The 19,276-nt window shown below is 40.3% G+C and overlaps 2 protein-coding genes across 2 annotated transcripts in view; both read right to left on the bottom strand.

Moving 5' to 3' along the window:
* Window positions 1–3,119, bottom strand: part of slc6a4a (solute carrier family 6 member 4a) — a 28,675-nt gene extending 25,556 nt beyond the window's left edge. Inside the window, exon 1 of the mRNA XM_015015384.1 lies at window positions 3,013–3,119. The gene's annotated coding sequence lies outside the window, so the exon portion shown is untranslated. The remainder of the gene's footprint in view (window positions 1–3,012) is intronic.
* Window positions 3,120–5,105: 1,986 nt separating this feature from the next.
* Window positions 5,106–19,276, bottom strand: part of blmh (bleomycin hydrolase) — a 25,244-nt gene continuing 11,073 nt past the window's right edge. The window contains exons 7-12 of the mRNA XM_015015387.1: window positions 12,588–12,743; window positions 12,330–12,488; window positions 12,136–12,203; window positions 10,682–10,799; window positions 10,350–10,416; window positions 5,106–5,405 (exon numbers count right to left, since the gene is read on the bottom strand). Coding sequence (XP_014870873.1) covers window positions 5,257–5,405; window positions 10,350–10,416; window positions 10,682–10,799; window positions 12,136–12,203; window positions 12,330–12,488; window positions 12,588–12,743 — 717 coding nt within the window. The 3' untranslated portion in view covers window positions 5,106–5,256. The remainder of the gene's footprint in view (window positions 5,406–10,349; window positions 10,417–10,681; window positions 10,800–12,135; window positions 12,204–12,329; window positions 12,489–12,587; window positions 12,744–19,276) is intronic.

Raw genomic sequence — 19,276 nt, 5'->3', positions numbered from 1 at the left:
TTAAGAAAAGGGGAGGATATATAATGCTGTGGGTTTGTTTTTCTTCCATAGACTCTGGGAATGGCTTCATTCGTTCTTCGAAATACCAGAGCATTTTTGCTAAAAAATCTGCTAGAGTCTGCTCTTTGAAAACCGGGGAATACTCAAGCTTTTCGACAGACACAAAATGAGCCTTCCTCTTGTGGCCATCTCAGATTAAATCTGAATGAATGAATGCACCATCAAAGGTTTGAGTTTTCAACATTTTTACCTGAAGCTTTGACCACTTGAAGTAAGTAAAAAATGAAGTAAGTGCAAAACTTTCAAAACTGGAACCTTTTCTTCATTGCATCTAGCTGTTATTTCTGCCTCTGTGAAGGAGTGTGATAAACTAATACGTGTAATTAAATCAACTTGTCAGGTTTGATTATCTATGTTGAACGTCTACCAGGAAAGTTTCCCTGCCATAATTTAAATGATTTCAAAAATTTAAGCCTGAGGAGCTCTGTTTATGTGTGGCAAAGCTGCTAAAATGCAAAATATTTCACTACACAAACACACATACACACGCATTCACATGTTGAACGCACGAATACATGGAAGACAAAACGTCTTCTGAACCCTAATAATTAAAATCCTTGTTTTCTTCTATAACATCCTGTGCCTTCCTAACATCATGCAATTCCAATCTAGGGCCAATTGTAAAATAAACAACTAACGATGGGATGAGAGGAGAAAACTATGGTTGAGAGTCTGAAAGGCAGCGCTGCCACCACATCTGCACAAACATCACTTAACAAGCCAAAGGAACTTGTAGTACTTTATGAGGAAACTACTCCCAGAGGAAAAGAAAAGCAGGTTTTTTTGTACATTCTGTATTGAAAAGGCCTGATAAGCAGATGTGAAAACACATTTTCGGTGGCAAGCGGAGTTCACAGCATCCTGCCCTGAAGCAGAGATTAATTCTCTTGACGGTGTAGTTGCACGAGAAGTTAGGTAACATGGGAAAAGCACATTATGGCCTTTGGCCTTTATTATAAGAAAATTGTCTGAAATCTTTCTCCTTTTCATTATCAATTCTTGCACAGCTTGCAAAAACATTCTTGTGAGACATGAATTAATTTGTCCCTCTGACCTCTTCAGTGCTTGAGCTTAAATGTCAGATTGAAATTCAAATCATTGAATAAAGCTGCCAGGAGTAATCTAGAGGCTCAGAGATGCTACAGAAAAAAAATAATCAGAATAAATATGCATCAAGCACAATTAAATTATGCATCCAGAGAGCAATTTCAGTGATGAGATTTTGTTTTGTGTCCTCAGTTTCACCTTCTAGTCAATGAAGAAATAAAGGACTTAAAAAAAAAAAAAAAAAAAAGCCAAGGAACAGCAGAACTGTCATCTGAGAGAATCAGAACAATTAAAGATGTAAATCTCAAGTTATTACATGCAGATTTGATGACTTTCAGTCAAGATTCTGTGCTCACTACAGTACTCAGACTGCCCTTTTCAAGGTTTTCAGTGACATTCACATAAATACAGACTGTGGAAGAATCACAGTGCTGTTTATGTTGGACCTGACAGTGACGTATTGTTGAAGCAACTGGAGAGCCGGCCGGGTTGGACTCTCTGGTTCGCTACTTGACTGGTTCGAATCTTAACTAGAGAACAGGGATTTCTTTGCGTTAATAAATAACTTCTCATCGGAGCAGAGACAATTCACATGTGGGGCACCGCGAGGTTGCTCACGCTAGCTCAGGCTATAACAAGTAATAAGTTAGTTATCATAACTGCACGGATGATATGCAGCACTGAACAGGTGCTTAGGGGGAAAAAAAAGAATCAATGCATGGATGTGCCATAACCTTCTCCACCTGAACAGAAACAAAACTGAAGTAATTATCTTTGCACCTAAAGAGGAATGATGAAGAGCAAGTGCACAGATTAGGTTATTACAGCCAGAAACTGGTGATCAGACACTTACTTTTGTAAGTTGCTGTATTTAAAGTTATTAAAACTGGGAACGTAAAAACCTTTAATCCTTGTGAATCCGAAGTTACACACAAATATTGAATATTCCAGTTATAAAGTCTAAGAGAGAACGAGCTCTCTTCATCAATTTTGCCACATATCTTAAAAGATGAGACCCAACGTTTTACCAAGCGTGTACTGATGAAGCAGCTGATTGGCTGACTTATCTGTGATAAATGGTGAGACTTTTTTTGTTGAAAAAAGTACGACATAAAAATATAAAGTGGTGGCTTTGAAAACTGATAAGTAATGTTGTAGTTGTTGTTTTGAAATATTGAAATTCAATTTTCCGTAAGGCGCAAAGACTAAGAGCTTAGAGCAGTAATGTGACTGTTAGAGCGGGAGTGACCATAAACCTTAACCCCAATTATTCACGAGACACAATATTTGCTTGCAAATTGCTGCCATATTCTTTTCCTGCTCTAAGAAGATCATAACACCCCGGTGACCCCATGTTGACATTTCCATTCTTGCAAGATTCCTGAGGTTAAAATCTCAAGCGTTGAGCTACGGAGAATTCACTTTGAAAAGCGGCAGAGGCCCAGCCTGGGGGCAGTTAAAAGGTTACGACCGGCGTTGTGTTAATTATGACAGGAGTTCCTCAGAAGATGAACAGCTTAATGCCCAGAAATTGCATTTTTCAACAGAACATGAAGACCCCCCCCCCTCCGCCCCCACCTCTCCGACCCCTCAGGCAAGAGCCGGATCATAGGAGTGTGAAACGTAACCTCGCACTAATCGTTCAGATTAGCTAAAAACAAATACTTAACCGTTTGAAAACCTATAAACCCTGTAACCTTAAAAAAAAAAAAAAAAAAAATAAAAAATCCAGATAAAATTTATATTTTAAGTAACAAGTTTCACGTTGTGATTTCAGATGTAGTTTTAAAAGAAGACCGAATTTAAAAACAAACACATCAGGTCCTGCAACAAATTTCAAGTTTACGACTGGTAATGGTCATCCTGCTTTTAATGAGTCCAGTCAGGGTGACTGTGAGGTCTTACCTTGGTATTTTTAGCAGGGCGGTCTGCGTTGTCCATGGAGTGTCTGGTCATCCAGAGCCCAAGACGTCGCCTATCAGCGTTGACTAAACCCAATCACACAAATCCCACATGCCTGGGCTTACAGCAGGCCGTATTCTGCTTGGTCGGGCTTACGACGCAAACACACATTCTAAAGCATGCGTGTGCGCCTTCTCGTGCATACACACACACATACACACACACACTCCCACACAGAGCTTTAAAACAAGATCCTTGCCCCTAATCCAGGACGGCTTGACACATATTTACAAATATACACAAAAGGTGTAGGGAAAAAACATGAGCAGTGGTAATTAAATCAGAAAAATGTGAGATGTGATGTAAACTGCAGAAAGCTTTTTGAACTCTGAGACAGTCTGAGCATTGGTCAAAGTAACCCATTTCCAACCACCTGCAACCCTCAGAGCCAAATGGCCTCCTGCCAGGTACAGTAGTACAGTGGAATCAACTTAGCCTTCATTTTGTGTGTGTGTGTGTGTGTGTGTGTGTGTGTGTATTAGAAGCAGAGAGAAGGGGTAGAGGGAACACCATTAGGGGCTGAAACAGAAAACACAGTAACCGTGAGGGTGACACTTAAATCACCATGCCCTCTTTGTGCTGTAGCTGCGCTCGGTGTTGACCGTCATTCCAATCAGCATCAGCCGACGCACTGGGTTAATCCTCGTCACTGCAGACACACAAACAACAAAGAGGAGGCAGCAGAGAAAAAGAGAAATTGGCAGACAGCTAGGAGGCCTGTTGTGTAGTGACTGGTCCTGTATGGTTCACTGATGGGCTAATTCTTCTTGTCAGACACAAATAGCTGCTACTTTGAAACCATCGTAAGACTCATTTTTGACGTCAGAACCCGTAAGCCCGGTTGCATGGGTTCGTAAGTTCACAGCGGGGCTTTGTTCTGCGCCCTGCACCTATAAATGTAACAGCCGCCAGTCCCTTTGGACTGCATTCGCAAGAGAAAACCGCATGAAACACCGGTTTTATAAATTGCAAACATGCGTATAGTTGCAGTCAAAGGAGATGGCAAGGTTTAGTGGATCTTAAAAGTGTAGACGTTCCGATCAATTTCCAAGGCTTTTGTGATGTAAAAACTAAAAATCATGAAATAATTTCAGAAGGTTTTCCATCTTTACCTGAAAAACTGGTTAAAAGTGTAGAAACTAAAGTTGCAAAATTGTTTCATGAGCGTGCACACACAAAAAAAAACCTTTACTTTATGCATCTTTTCTTCTACATACGTAAAATAATTATGATACATCTGATTAATTATGCATTTTACCTGTCCTTTCAGGGTATTTGTTTACTGGCATCCTTTTGCCAAAGCCACAGTTGTCAGAGAGGAAACGGAGGATCAAATGAATCTCGATAAACAAGCATACTTGCAGATACTTAGGTATCTGACTTGTAGATTAAAGCTGTAAAAGATTTACATGCTTCAATTGTTGTATAGTTAAATTACAGTTAAAAAGGAAGGAAACTTCAAAACAAATGTTTTTCACTCTCCAGTGTTTTGAACAGGCTCTAGGGAAGCCGCCTTACCACAAGTGCGTCCTGGGTTCACAGTCAGGTTGGGACTTTTCTGTGTGGAGCTTGTATGTTTTCCTATCGCATGCAGGAGTTCCCCCCTGGTAATTAGGCAGTTCAAAACCTGGATGCTTGGCTAACTGGAGGTCCTATTTTCCCCACTGTTATGCGCATGCATGGATGTTTAACTATGCATTATGGTGAGATTAACAACAGCCCTAAAAGATGTTTTCAGCTTTCAGCCAGAACAGCTTAATTGCTGTGTCCCTCACTCCATTTCCTATAGTAAGCCAAATCTGAATTCCTGATTGTAATGAATGAACCACATATAACACGCAAACATCCATACCTCATTGGCCTACACCACAGGAAGAAGTTGGTAATTTAATGGCTTAAATCTAATGCCATAACATTCTTGATCTTTGCTATACAGAGCATAGAACACAAGCTCAATTCACCAAGATGAAAAGCAAACAGTGCAGACTTCATGTGTATGTTAATTTACTTGCGATGCAAACAAAAGACACGGATAGTCGAGTAAAAAAGAAAAGTTTTTATTTTTCCTATAAGAACAAGCTCTTTTGGAGGGTGGGTGTGGCTGTGAGGGAAGTATTGGAGGTAAAAGCGGCTGAGGAAAAGGGCGGAGTCAATCAGACCGAGGGCTGGGGCTCTGGATTTCTGGATTTATGCTAATGATCCCATTGGGTCCCACGCAGGAAGTACAACAGCCTCCTGTTGCATCACTTCCAGCACATCAGGAGGGAGGAACCTCTTGTCCACAACCACTTCGTAGACATACTCCGAGAACCAATCATCCGTCATGATGAGATAACCTGCAGAGAACGGGACATGCTGCTTAGACTCGAGAAAAAGCAACAGCTAACTTTAAAAATAAAAGACAGAAATGAACAAATCCAAGTCAAACTCATGTTGAACAATTACATTGTGCGTAGCAATAATAACAGATTTTTCCTACACTCATTTTAGAACGTTCCTAAAACCTGGAGAATGGGAAAGAAGTCTAAATATCTTATTGGACAGAAAGACTTTCTGCTTATGCTTTCTCCGCCTTCTGTACCAAAATATGTGCACATGTTCTCTTATATAAAACTATCAAGACGGGATCCATGATAAACTGCTCTAACAGTCCTGTTTAAACAGGTAGTAGGTGCTGAAGTCTAAACAAAGGGCAGATTCATTATTTTAGAGATCAAACACATTAAATGACTCTTGGTCAAACAAACCTGCAACCAGCAGATTTAGCGGAATATTTTTTTCTGGTTACGTTATGATCTTTTCTCCTTGCATGGACAACTTTACCCATTATTTCTTTCATGAGCTTTTCATTAGAGCACAGCTCAGTTAGCATGGGTAAGCAGTTATCATGGGAAAGATATGCAACACTTCTCAGTCCTGTGCAGACAGATTCATCTTTCACCTCAAAGAAAGTGAACCAATTTTACACTTTCCCTTTAAAAAAACAAAACAAAAAAAACAAGCAACGTTACATTAACCACTTCTTACTTTCCTTTCTTTAAATACACGTAGAGGAGGTAAAGAAAAAGTGACAATTTTTGGTCTTTGTTTGCTAATGTCAATAGGCTTTAAATGCTCTTCGTTGCTAAGCTATTGTTTCAGCAGACGTCCTCATAACTTAACACCGCCTTCTACGTTGTACTCGGCATTCATGGCACAACCACAGTGAAAAACAAAATGTTTGCCTGGTTCCTCCAACATCATCGCTCAGCATGATTTCAAAATTTGTCTGCATTTGAATGTGGAAAGCAACTTGGCAACAGCTAAAATCCTGTTAAAAACTGAATTCAACCAGCTTTTCCTCTCTTCAAAACATGCTCAGAGTTGAGAAAACACTCCCACTGTCAAGTACACTTATCAAGGACGTCAGGGTAACTGCAAGAACGTGCCACAGTTCAAAACAATGCATCAAGATGGCATGTGTTGCGTATTCACGTTCTTCCAAGCACGCATGTCTTCGTATGGCACGTTGCCTGATTCCCACTGTGGTATTCCTGTGAGCTGGTGTGATCTTCCTGGAACGCACATGTTGGGTGGCACGGTGTGTGTGGAAATGTTGGGTGTTATTTGCCTTTAGGCTGACAGAGCAAAGGACAGATTGATGTAGTAGGAGTTGGGAGAGTGTAAAACAGCTGTCTTGCATTTTGCATAAAAAAAGGCAAGTTGCAGCAAAAGGCTCTCCATTTTTGTGTTTTAGAAGAACAATGACAATACTTAGGGTCTGGGTAGCAGCCACTGCATTCATCTGTCTAACTCAACAGGGCACAGCACCGAAGGGAGCCGCCCTCATCTGAGGCACTTTGGGCTTTCATACTTCTGCATTTGCTTCATTCTTCAGCCAAAGAGAAGACACTGGGGTACCAGACATTGGACACAAATGTATATATTCCAGCTCGCTCTGTGACCTTTAGCATTTTGACCTCTGTCAGGTCTGTGTCAGGTGTGGACTTGGACTGTAGGAAGACTATCCAGCAGGATGAATTTTATATTGATATGCAAAGTGATAACTCAATACTTGGAATATTTTAGCCAATAGCTACTGCATTCCACGAAGTTCTTTATATTTAACTTATTGTCTGGACTGTATATTAATTCCCTGGCTAAATTAAATGGCCCATACAATATAGAAAAATCTCCAGCTCCCTCACTGGATCAGTGTGTGAGGTAATGCACTGGGAACGAGCTCAAATTTCAGATGCTCCAACGCAATACCCAAAGGAAGCACGAGACCTGCTACCAACAGCAAGGAGATAAACAGCTTCTGCACAAATAGGTCATGGGTGAAAGGCAACTTTGGGGAAATTAGAAGGAATTGCACAAATTGAGGAACGAGGTGCTAAGGCATTGTAGCTTTGACGACGACAGTAAAACATAATTGTGAAAACAAATGACACTTCCTAACCTACTTCAAAAGGAAATGAAAGCGGGACTCTAAGTGAGGTGCAGCGACAGATAACTGGGTGGGAATAACTGTGATGGATTGGAAACATAGTTAAAAGCTAATGAAGCCTCTTATTCAAAGTTCTTCCACACAAATTAACATATTATTCTTGAGTTTGCCCGACAACAGAGTAGAACTGGGGGGAAATTAAGCCATCATTTTTATCTGCCAGAATAATTCCAGGTTCAGATACAAGATATGCTAAATGGTTGGGACTCGGGCTTGGCCAAATGTTCCTTTAAAAGTATAAAATAAAACCCACAGTAGTGTAGCCAGATATTTGTTTAAAATGGTATAAAAATGAGTTGTGGAGAGAGCGGCGCAATTATAGCGTCTGACAGAGTTTAAAGGTGAAAGAACAGAGAGTTAAATCTCTCCTGTGTCCTCTGTGGAATAAGCAGGAATATCAAGAGATCTAAAGGGAGGCATTTGGTTTTTACAAACACTATTATCTCCATAACTGCTCCCTCTTCACTCTCTACCACAAAAACTTTGATTTCTTCCCTGCCGCTGTTCCCAAATTCTCACCAAATCTACATGCTTTTGTTTTTACTTCAGGCGGAGCCTCTTCTACTTATTTTTCAACCTTTCATTCACCTTTTACCCTAGAAAGCCTGTCTTTCATACGAATTCCACTTCTCAAAGTTTTGTTCTTGACAACTTTATGAATTTAGCTACAGATAGGTTAGGTTTGGAGGGTGTTCATCCCCCGTCTGCTGGTGTTTATGGAATAAGATCTGCATGAAATAAATCTGATTTGACTGAGGGGGCTTTTACATATTTTCCTAATACTCTCTAAGGTTTGTGGGCTCAAGCAAATATTGTGAGTACAGTTGTGTGCCTAAATGCACACAACTGTGTGTGTTTGAGGCCAGAGATCAAGATAAGCGGCAGAGAGAGTTGAAGAAACCTCAGGAGTATCTGCTGTTCTTGTAAGAATAATTAATCGTTTGTGACTTTTGTTTCGTCTTCTCTAGTATTTTTATTTTTTTTTTGGCGTACAAAAAAATTGCCTTAAAAACATTTAAAAGACAGAAAACTATAATTATAATCCAGCCTTGAAATAAAGCTTGAGATCACCGTTTGCTTTCACTTGAGGATTAACGCAATAGGTGTACTCTGCCACCAGACCGAGACAAACTGACTTGAAGAAAAAAACACACATAAAAAAAACAAAAAAAACCGTCAGACCGACTCCCAGTGCAAGGCGATACAGGCGATTACATATGTATATAGAAAAATCAACACACAAGAGGACCTAAGGAGCAAAGACGCACTGCTAACAAAGGAAAAAGGAAGAAACTAAACCAATACATGTAAAGATCTAACATTTATGAACATACCTTAAAAGCACAATAAATTTTGAACTCAAAGCGCTTTCTCTCTCTTTTTAATGAACCACATCACCTTCATATTGCAAACCTTGGTTGAACTTGTCACAAACCATAATCCTCCATGAGGCTTAAGGAGCTTGTCGAGTGTTTATATATAAAAACATAACGTCATAAAGTGCATCTTGCATCTCACGCCAGACTCATTTTGGAACTATTCACCTTCCTGTTCTAAGATCCCTCCGTCACCTTTATTTCTGGATCAACTGGCTCTGCTTAAGGATGACCAGTGACGCCCTCTTCTGGATGGTGGCCACACTACAACACTGAAAGAAGGTCAAGGTGGACTTTATTAGTTAATCCATTGGAACTACTTGTAATCTGATAAACTGTTGTTCGACATTTAATCATTTAAGTCAGGGGTCCCCAAACTACGGCCCTGAACAATACCAGAGAGCATTCAGAATTTTTTTTCATTTATTGTATTTTCCGGTTTATATGTGGATTTTTCTTCAACCACCAGGGGGCTCTTTAGCAGGAAGTGTGTAAATTGTGGGGCGCATTGCTGCCATCTGTTGGACTTTTAGGGAACTGCTTGACCAGTACCGTTGTTTGCTAGCGGTAGAGCAGATGAACACACGTGTCTGTTATGAACCCCGCATTCCAGGTTGAATTCTTCGAAGTGATGCCTGTAAGTAGCAGCTTATACTTCAAAACGAGCCTTTATGTTAACATCTGAGAAATTAATATGTTAAAGTTACTTTCCCTCAATGGAATATATACTAGTCAGTCCCAGTGACCGTTTCACTCATGGGTTTTGCCCATGTGCTTTCTGGGTAAAGAATCAATCGAGAAACGCACCCCCTCCCCCCCCACCAACAATTTCCGGCCCCCCACCAGAGAAGGGAAAAGTTATGTGGCCCTCACAGGAAAAAGTTTGGGGACCACTGATTTAAGTCAATGATTTAGATAAATACTTTTTAAAGCTTTGTTAATTTCTCGTTACACTTTTGCTTCTGAAGGTCTTTTGCACTAATTTTGCAGTGGTAGAAAAGAAATCTCGACATCACAATATGCTCTAGGCATATGAATTATGGTCTCAAATTCATATCTGAGAGATATTTAGATGTCCTGTTTCCAAAGCAAATTAAATCTTCCAGATATAGCATAATGCATGTGCCTTTTGCCATGTGCTGTGGATCTTTTACAAAATAAATCCCACAAAACGTATTTGTTGGGTTGTTTGTCACTGCCTAAAGTGGATAAAAATGCATCGTAACAGAAAATGCTCCTTCTAATCCTGTTCTTAATTGAATACATATGAACAGGAGCATTGTGAGTCAACGTCAGACCGGACGACTTTGCTGGAAAATGTGCCAAGTTTAGGTGAAAGCAGGAGGTTTAGTTTGAAGCACTCAACCTTCAGCATCACACATTTCTGAGGATCAATCAAGAGTTTTGGTTCTTACCTTTGTTTCCACGGTCATCGCCCCAGGAGTTTTCCCCCCGCCATTTTTCATAACCTTCTTTCCCACCCTGACAGAGAGAGAGAGGACAGGAGACAGACAAGGGGGGAGATAAGAGTGAGAACTGGAGACATGAGGGAAGAGAGTGACCTGACAGCTGGGGTTGCTTACAATGGAGGAAATTGACAGAATTATGAAAAACTGCAGCAGATTAAAGTCGAGTAAACAAACAGTAAAACCCTGGGAAATTCTGAATGTGTGTATTCCATGTGGTTAGTCAGTGCTGTGCGTATGAGTTTGTCACATTCCTGGACTGTAGGTTTGTGGAAGTGTACCTTGTCTGTAACAGCAGTGAGGATCATGGCGTGCGTCATGAGGGAGTCGCCATATATCAGTCGCTCTGCCTTGGAGAGGTTCTTTACAGACACTCCAAACACAAGCTCGTGGTTGAATCTGCAGAGGAATCGAGAGGGTTTCCAGTTTGAACTCAGGTGGCGACTTCCCTTATGCACTAAAAGCATCTTTTCATAAAACCATCTTAAAAGTAATCCTTAAATCTATTTTAGAAGAATTAAGAAGAAAGCCAAAAGCACAAGTCTGGGATTTTAGAATAGCTAGCTCATCACCGTTTCTCCTCATCTTGAGAATGACTGAAGAAATTAGGCTACGTTGGGCGTCATGTTGAAACAGATCCGTCTGAGTGATGATACCAGACGTTCGGCACCATGCAGGTTTAGTTCAGCGGGAAAAGTTAAGCCTGGCGCCAGCAACTCACACAGATCAGCCACATTTCCTCTGAGGACGGACCGACACCTGATACAGTCTTACAAAAGCATTCATACCATTTTTGTCACCTTGAAACCACAAACTTAAGTATATTTATTTAAATTGTATGTTCCAACGTAGAACTGTCAAGTGAACCAGTTGCCTGTAATTTAATCCTATTATGTGAAATCAACGTTTTTTGAGCTTCATATCATGTTAAAATGTTCTTCCCCCATCAAAAACATACCTGGAGTGTTGCTTTAATTCTTTCATGCATGTCCAAGAAATCCTTTAATCTCCAGTGGCAGCCATTTGGGGTTCCTAAACGCTTGCTCTCACAAAACACCGCCTATTTCCACAAAACTCCTCGGAGCTGCAGTCTCCAGCTGAGTTAAACCCTAACAGGACAGGAAAACTAACAGTGCTGAACTCCACAAATCTGGCTTTTATGGAAAAGTGTCAAGAAGAAAACTACTGATGGAAGATAGCCATAAGAAGTCCCTTTTGCTATTATGAGATGAAACTAAAAGGCAGGGGCCAGGTAAGGTAGTCAAAGTTGAAAATTGGAAACCTACATTATGAGGAAATTTAAAAACAAAACTGGTGATTTTCAATTGTAACGAGTTTTAACATCCATTTATATTACCTCCAATTCAAAAATGTTCATTAATTTGTGCTGATCTATCACATAAATTCACTATACGCTACACTAAGGTTGGTTGTTGTGCTATGAAAATGAGAAAAAATGTTAAAGCGGTATGTATACTTTTGCAAGACTATTAGAGTTTTGTTCCATTTACATGAACAAGAAGAGCAAATTGGGTTGGAACCCAAAAGTGAATGAAAGGGATTCTGTTTGGTGGAAACATAACCCTCAATAGCCAGGTTCTCATATTTGAAAACAAAGCTATCTCCTGCTGTCTTCTAGTTCTGCGTAGAATGTTTTTATCATAATTGAAGGGAAATTTAGTACAGTCTAAAGCCTCATCCATTCTTGGGAGAAACTTGGATTAAATTTACTCACACATTCATGTCATTAATGCCCAGTTTGCTGTGGAAATGTTTCCCAACGTCACATCCAAACCACACGGCCTGAGAGAAGTGGAAAGACAAACAAACATAAAAAAAAAAAAAGAGAAAGAAGGTATTTTTCAATTTCCAGAATCCATAGTTTACAAATATTTGTGGCAACAGTCATGTCCAGTTGTTCCCACAGACCTCTCCTTCCTTGATGGAGTCCGCTGCGGCGTTCTTCAGCAGCTGGATGGGTTGGTTGTTGTACAGAGTCCTGCGACCTCCAACCATGTTCCCGAGGAATTCTACGCTGTACAGCTTCCCGTAAGGATTCTGCGGTCGGGGGTCATTTACAAGGCAGACCTGAGCACGGGGAGGAAACACACAAGTTTTGAGACCGAACAGCTTCGCTTTGCAAGTATGCAACTCAAGTTTGTGTGGTCTGTCTGATGTGGTGAGTACTTTGTCCTGAATGTTGTAAAGAGGTTTGACGTGTTCCCTGTAGAACTGCTGGGGGGTGAGTGGTCCCATACGGTGGAAGTTCTTATCCTTGTCCCTGTACTCCCAGCAGATGGTGTCAGGTGGGCTGCCTAGACAAACACTGGCCACACGAAACACCTGCAAAGACAGCAGGAATGTGAACCCTCCATCATAAACCGTTCTAAAAAAAAAAAAAAACTATCCCACATTATGAGATGTTGCTGGTGTAGAAATAGCTGTAAAATGTAAAAAAAAAAAAACAATATGGTAATCTTAAATGGGGTTGGGGGTTATGTAAAACAGACTTTTTTGAGCTTTAAATCATGTTATGTTATTCTCTAATCAAAAACATACCTAGAGTGATGCTTTGATTCATTTATGGATGGCAGGAGCTTCTTAAATAGACAGAGGCTGAATTTTAAGGAGTCAATTTTATTTTAAGTTATGTTTTATAATATACAACAATTGTACATCTAAAGGCAACATAGTTACTTGATTATGCTATAAACTGGCACTATGTGCCTGGAAAATACATAATACCGCCCCATTTAAACATTTATCGTTTGTTTTTCATCATTTTTTTATTGCCTCAAGTGGTCAAGTTCATTTCTCAGTCAAAATCTTTGGCCCAACAATCACCATCCTGGCATTACTTGCGCCTTTTGTTTTTTCGCCCCATTCTACATTTTTCCCCTCTCCTCAATCTAGTCACTCCTCACACACCCTCGTTGCTTCATACGTGTCTTCCTGCAGTGCAGAAGTTCAGCCGAGTTCCTGTGGGCTAAATCGAGCTGTTTGGACTGGGTCGTCTGTCAATCTGGCCCTTCCAGTCTCTGATAGAGTTATCTTTGGAATTTCCCCCTTTTTGCTATTCCTTTCTGCAATCTTTTGCTCGCCTCTCCCAGAACCTAACACAATTGTTGTATTAAAATACAATAAAAAAAATAGGAAGAAAAAATAAGTTTAGCGATTTGACCGACACAATCTAACACTACAATGTATGTTCTAATTGTGTAAGTTAAGCAAACGTTTTCCAAAATTCCTAGTCAAGTATAAGGAAGATGTGAAGTTTAGCCCTGGCTTAGTCAAACAAACACTTGCCTCTTTCAGCACTGCAAAGCGTGAAGTCACAAAAAGAGCAGACACAAACCAAAATACACAGATGTACTGAGTCAACAAAGGCCTCTGAACTTCCTTGATCTCAGTTCAAAAATTTTGTTTAAACTGTCTTATGGGCGAGATTAAAGCCAAAGTGTCCATCTTCCCATCTGTCCCTCGACCTCTGCCTCAATTCTTGCTTTGGTTTTCATTACCAGTATTTTCTTCTGGTAATGTTGAACTTTCTCGTGATAGTTGAGCAATAGAGCTCTGTGACCATCAGCACAGCAAAAGCAATCATACCCATGAATATTTTTAACATTTTGCCAGTTTACAACACAGGTTATATAGACCACATTGCTTTTTAATCAGGAAGACTAAAGGAAGAAGTTGCTGTTATTCAGTCCACTCAAGCCAATTCTTTGCAGAATACTTTGGCTGGAATTACATATATGGGCTTTGTGGAGTTTTGTCTCTTGTCAGCTTTAAACATTCTTTTCTACAAAAAAAAAAAAAAAAGTTCTGAACTTAAGGTCGAAGACGGTTTGAGGTGAGATTAAGAACATGATCAAACGTAATGTAGTGTTGATCAAGTGAGTGTGAGCGCTTTACTCCAGGTCAGCCTTGTGAACACACATCACACAAGGTAAGGTAAATAGAGGGGGTGTGAGTGTGAGGCTGGGCCGACAGAAAGAGGATAAACAGCCATGGTGACATGTGAGCAGGACCAATATTGGAACACCTGTTGCATCACTGACAGATGTAAATGAGTGACAGAGATGCTGAAAAAAACGAACTAATTGTTCTATTAACCTATTGATTTGTTTTCATCATGGCTACCCATGCTGATGTTAGCTAAAAGTAAATGATCCAAGACATCCAAAAGTATGGATGAAGAAATCATGATGGCTGGCACTCCATTAATTCAAACTACATTATTAATCAAACACGCATTCACTCAAATCGTATTCTTAAAATCTGAGCAGAGAACAGTTCAACAGCGTCCACTTATTTCGTGGGGATCTGTTATTGCGCAGCCCCCTTTGTTGTAACTCAGTATCTGAATGAAAATCCACCCCAGGTCTGTCACAGTTAGTTTGCATGTCAAGCTGTAAACAGTGACCGACCGACTGCACGACACTGACGCCAACTGTGGCCAAAGTCTGATAAGATCTGTTTCCAGTGTTTACTGGATGGCTGACACCCATCTTACATATTTAGATGTTGTGTGTGACCAAAACAAACAGATCATCTGATGTTAGGAGTGAAACTACCCATACAGCAGACAAGAAATGACTGACACTATACAGAACACCACACGCGCTCACACGGAAATAAAAAAAAAACTGTAATAACATAAAAAAGAAATTTATTTTTATAGCCTCTGTATAATATGGCACAGAATGATTTTTAGAAACCCCAACCTTTAACCTGGAAGTGTTTTGCTGCCTAAAAGTTTTGGTTTATGGAAAGCAGACGCCATGATACATCTGGTCAAAGAACCTGAGTCACTTGGCACCTTTCACACACGAACGTCAAGCTGATTCAAAGTCGATTCAAATTCAAAAAGTACTTTATTGATCCAAGGGGAAATTAAAGGTGCGCTGAGACAGAATGGATTTCTGGGCTTTAGTCATTAATCTTTAAGGGTTTCTGCAAATATCAATGGGGTAAATTTGAGACTTTTTGAGAGCCAAGTTAAACTTGGTCAAGTTAACTTAGGTTAATTAAAAACTTCATATAATTTACAAGAACAATTGCATTTCATTTTCCCAAACAAAATACCACTTTCAGGAGCAGAACTTAAATGGTGAGTTCTGCTGCTCTGTAGTTTTGTTTTACCATAAAATACCCAAGTTTTTAAGTTGGAGCTACAACCAGCATAACAAGTGATTACCACAGGAGCACCTCAACAGATTAAGGTAAATGAAAAACAGAAGTAAAGAATTAACATGCTAATTTACAAAATGATTTAACTATGCAGAAATCCTGAAAGTTTAGTCAGAAATGTCAAGTATTTTCAATTAGAAAGATCTGTTCCCCAAATCAAATCATGAGTAAGATCACTGGGTGATGTACCTTGGGGCACCCACACTGCTGCAGGCAGTTTAACACCAAATAACGAAGAGGCCGGTGACGTCTTTCGGATACAGACTTTGTTGTTGTGTGCCATTAGTCTCATCTGATCAACAAACATGATTTCAGTTGTGTTTAGGAAACTCATTTTTGGCTGTTTGTGATGGTGGCTCAGTTAGCGCCCACAAGATGTCACTCTTTACTGCAGCTCTCGGTAAAAACGTTTTGCCACAATGAGCCTTGCAACATTTTTTTTAACCCAATTTACTGCCGTAAAGCTATGTGGTGACAAGATAAATCTGAGTCCTCCTCCAGAGTACTGGCCAAGAGTAATGGGGATCTGTATCACATCATATCTTTTTTCCCCAAGAAAACACAAAATCTAGGATAAACTACAAGCTCCTAGAAAGTCTAAGTAACTTTAAAAAGCAAGAATGAAAAAAAAAAAAAGGGAAGTTAGATGTATTCTATGGGACCAATTAACTGCACTACTTGCAAATTTAAGAGCAATTTGATGATTCTTCTGTGATAAAACCAATTTATAAATTAACATATTTCTTCATCAGGGTGCTAATAATAAATGTTGCCTGAAAATACAAATAAAGATTAGAGTTTAACTGTTTATTACACCCACCCCTCAAAAGAATATTAAAAATTAAGGGAAAAGTACTGTCGCACAATAAATAAATATAATTCTGCATAGCAGAACACTTTGAGCAATCTTTAATAATGAAGAACAAACAGAAGAAAACCTATTGCATATGTCACACATTGACAAGTTATATAAAAAAAATAAAAGTAATTTGCTGTACATATGGTGGCCAGCAAACTTTAGGGTTAAAATGCATTCTCACCAAACTGAATGTCAAAATGAGGTAAACGGTGCTCTTAATTGCTCCTCAGAAATAAATGTATAACCATTGTCTAGAAGCTGGGCTTGTGAGTATAAGCAAATGACACCATGCAAACAGTTTGGATAAAATTGAAAGAGGTTTTGATTAAACTTCCATGTTTTGTAAACATTCAACACATGTGGTCATTGTTAAATCCCAGCAATTGTGTGGAGAAAGTCGGAAGAAGAAGAAGAAGGAGAAGAAGGAGAAGAAGAAGAAGAAAAAAAAAGAAAAAAAAAGAAAGGCAAGCGGACGACTCAGGCTGTGGCTATTCCTGCAACCTGAAATACAGACACACATGCAGCAACCCAGACACATTGAACAACAAATGATGGGGGCCCACGGCCTGCATGCACGGGGCCTCCAAGGAACAGAGGGTAACTGCTCTGTCAGCTGATGACCGACTCATAAATTAGACTTGTCTCAGGAATCACACTCTGCATGTTCAGAGCCAAGAGCAGAGCTGCACATGGTGCGTCTGATTCCATGACGCAATGGAGCACCGAGAGGCTCCAATCACGACGTGAGGGATAACATCTGTGTATTTCTTTACGTGTGCGAACTACAGCATATATGTCGTTTCCTGTGATTCGTTTCTTCCCCCCATTTAAGTGTGTATGTTGACTCTTTGTAATGTATCGAAGTTGGACTCGTGATGAGTCAATCATTCATCATCTGAGCCCGAACAACACAGATACCTGAAGTGATGTCATAATTCAAACCAGGAGTCTTACGCCATGGTTCTGAAATTAATGTCATGAGCTTCGTCTGATTGAACATCCCCAACCGGCTGTTACGATAAGAGCAGGTTTTTGACACGCGAATATATTAATTAAAGTCAAGTGAGCGGCAAGTCTGGTGAGTGGAAGCAGAGACGCTGACCCCTATCGGCTGTCACTGCGGTGTGTACGGGGCCGACGTGATGAAGACCAGGGCACAATCCCAGCCGCCACATAGGCCAGTTGGACAGCATCACTTCCACGCACATGAAAGTAGGTCTGACAAGATGCTTTGATCCTGACTGAAGCACATGTGAGCAAACTGAGGTAAAACTAGTTCCCCCAACGTAGCGGGAAAAAATTAAGGCCAAGAGATTCAAGAGCACAAACGGAGCAGGTGGTGAGCACAGCTTAGGACTTGAGGGCAGGAATTTCACAGACTGTAAGAATCATGAGGTAGTTTGTTAACCTAATTAACAATCCACTGACAGATGTGTTTTAGTAAGAGGCAGAAATCTCTTCAAGATTGCCCTCTGAGATGCAGAGGTTTGTAGCCTCCAAGATGTTCAACAGTGTTTCCAGTTGATTATAACTGACTGAGCTAGTCTGAAGCTAAAATTTACCCCAAAGCTAGGCCACAACAGCTTAAATCTCTGTAGGTTCTTTTGATTTTCCAAGTTCATCGTTAGCCTTCTTAGTTTGGCTCCGTTTACGCCCATCGTTCTTCCAACAGAGTGAATCGTTCGTCGGCAACAGCCGTGACCGAGTTGTGTTTCGCATAACAAAACGATTGCAGGTGGACAAACACAAAAACAATCCTCCATCACCTTCCACAAAACGGCGGTACAGGGTAGCAGCAGGTAATCTAATTGTTGCATAACATACGTATCCGATACGTGTGTCTGTGTGTGTGGCGATGAGAGGACATCCATGAAGGTGCAGGTAAACGCAAACAACTGTTTAAACAAGCAACCAGTCAGCAGCACAATACAACCTAACAGCTGACAACAAAGAGTGTTTAACCAGGCCTCCGCACTGCGTCGATGGGAGATTGATTGACTGGCCTCCCACACACACAGACACACAGGAAGAGCGAATTAGGCGTTAAACCCACACAACGTACACGCTGAGGGGCACCTGACACGTGTTGCGCTTGTGGCACATGTGTTTGTTTACACACATGAAGAGGGCCGACTGTTGCACTGGGCTTTGCTGTGCAGCAACAGATCACTGACTGTTCCATAAACAAGATCACTATCGTCCATGGTTACTGCTTCAGACATGACGTGTGCGCATTAGACACAAACTCCACAAGGACAAACGAGCTGATGAGCTGCTGCCGTTTAGCAAATACTGATACAAATAAATTAATTAACCCTGTCGTTACAGATACAGGAGAGGGAAGCTTTATGATTTAATGAAAAAACAAAACATGTAGGCGTGCATCAAGATGAGTTCAACATTCTCAATGAAACTTGATTAACTTATGCTATCCTGTTTAAATACGAAAGCCTGAATTTTTGTTCCATCTCTCAAATCATCTTTAATTTTAGCAAATACCTGTTGACTGACAAACTTCAATACCTTCAATTTACTTTTACGGCCACTGTTACGCTGGACATTTTTCTCCCCAGGTTTGCATTGATGGATAGCTCCCTCTGCTGGTCAAAATGGAATAACTCAGATACAACAGTAGCATTCTGTTTCACAATGCAGAATGCTCCACAAATGCATAACCTGCAAGAACTGAGAAGCTCAACTCACTCAACTTGACTGACTATCAAACCCACACATTCTCTACACAAAGCTGAATGGAGTCAACAATTAACCACTCTAACCAGTGTCAGAGTCTGGTCCGCATTGCCGGCAGTTAAGTCGGGCTCGT

This window comes from Poecilia latipinna, unplaced genomic scaffold, assembly GCF_001443285.1.
Source record: "Poecilia latipinna isolate Pla-1442-1.1 unplaced genomic scaffold, P_latipinna-1.0 Scaffold1907, whole genome shotgun sequence".
Taxonomy (NCBI): domain Eukaryota; kingdom Metazoa; phylum Chordata; class Actinopteri; order Cyprinodontiformes; family Poeciliidae; genus Poecilia; species Poecilia latipinna.
Note: the sequence above shows the minus strand (reverse complement) of the source record. Positions and strands in the feature narration are given on the sequence as shown.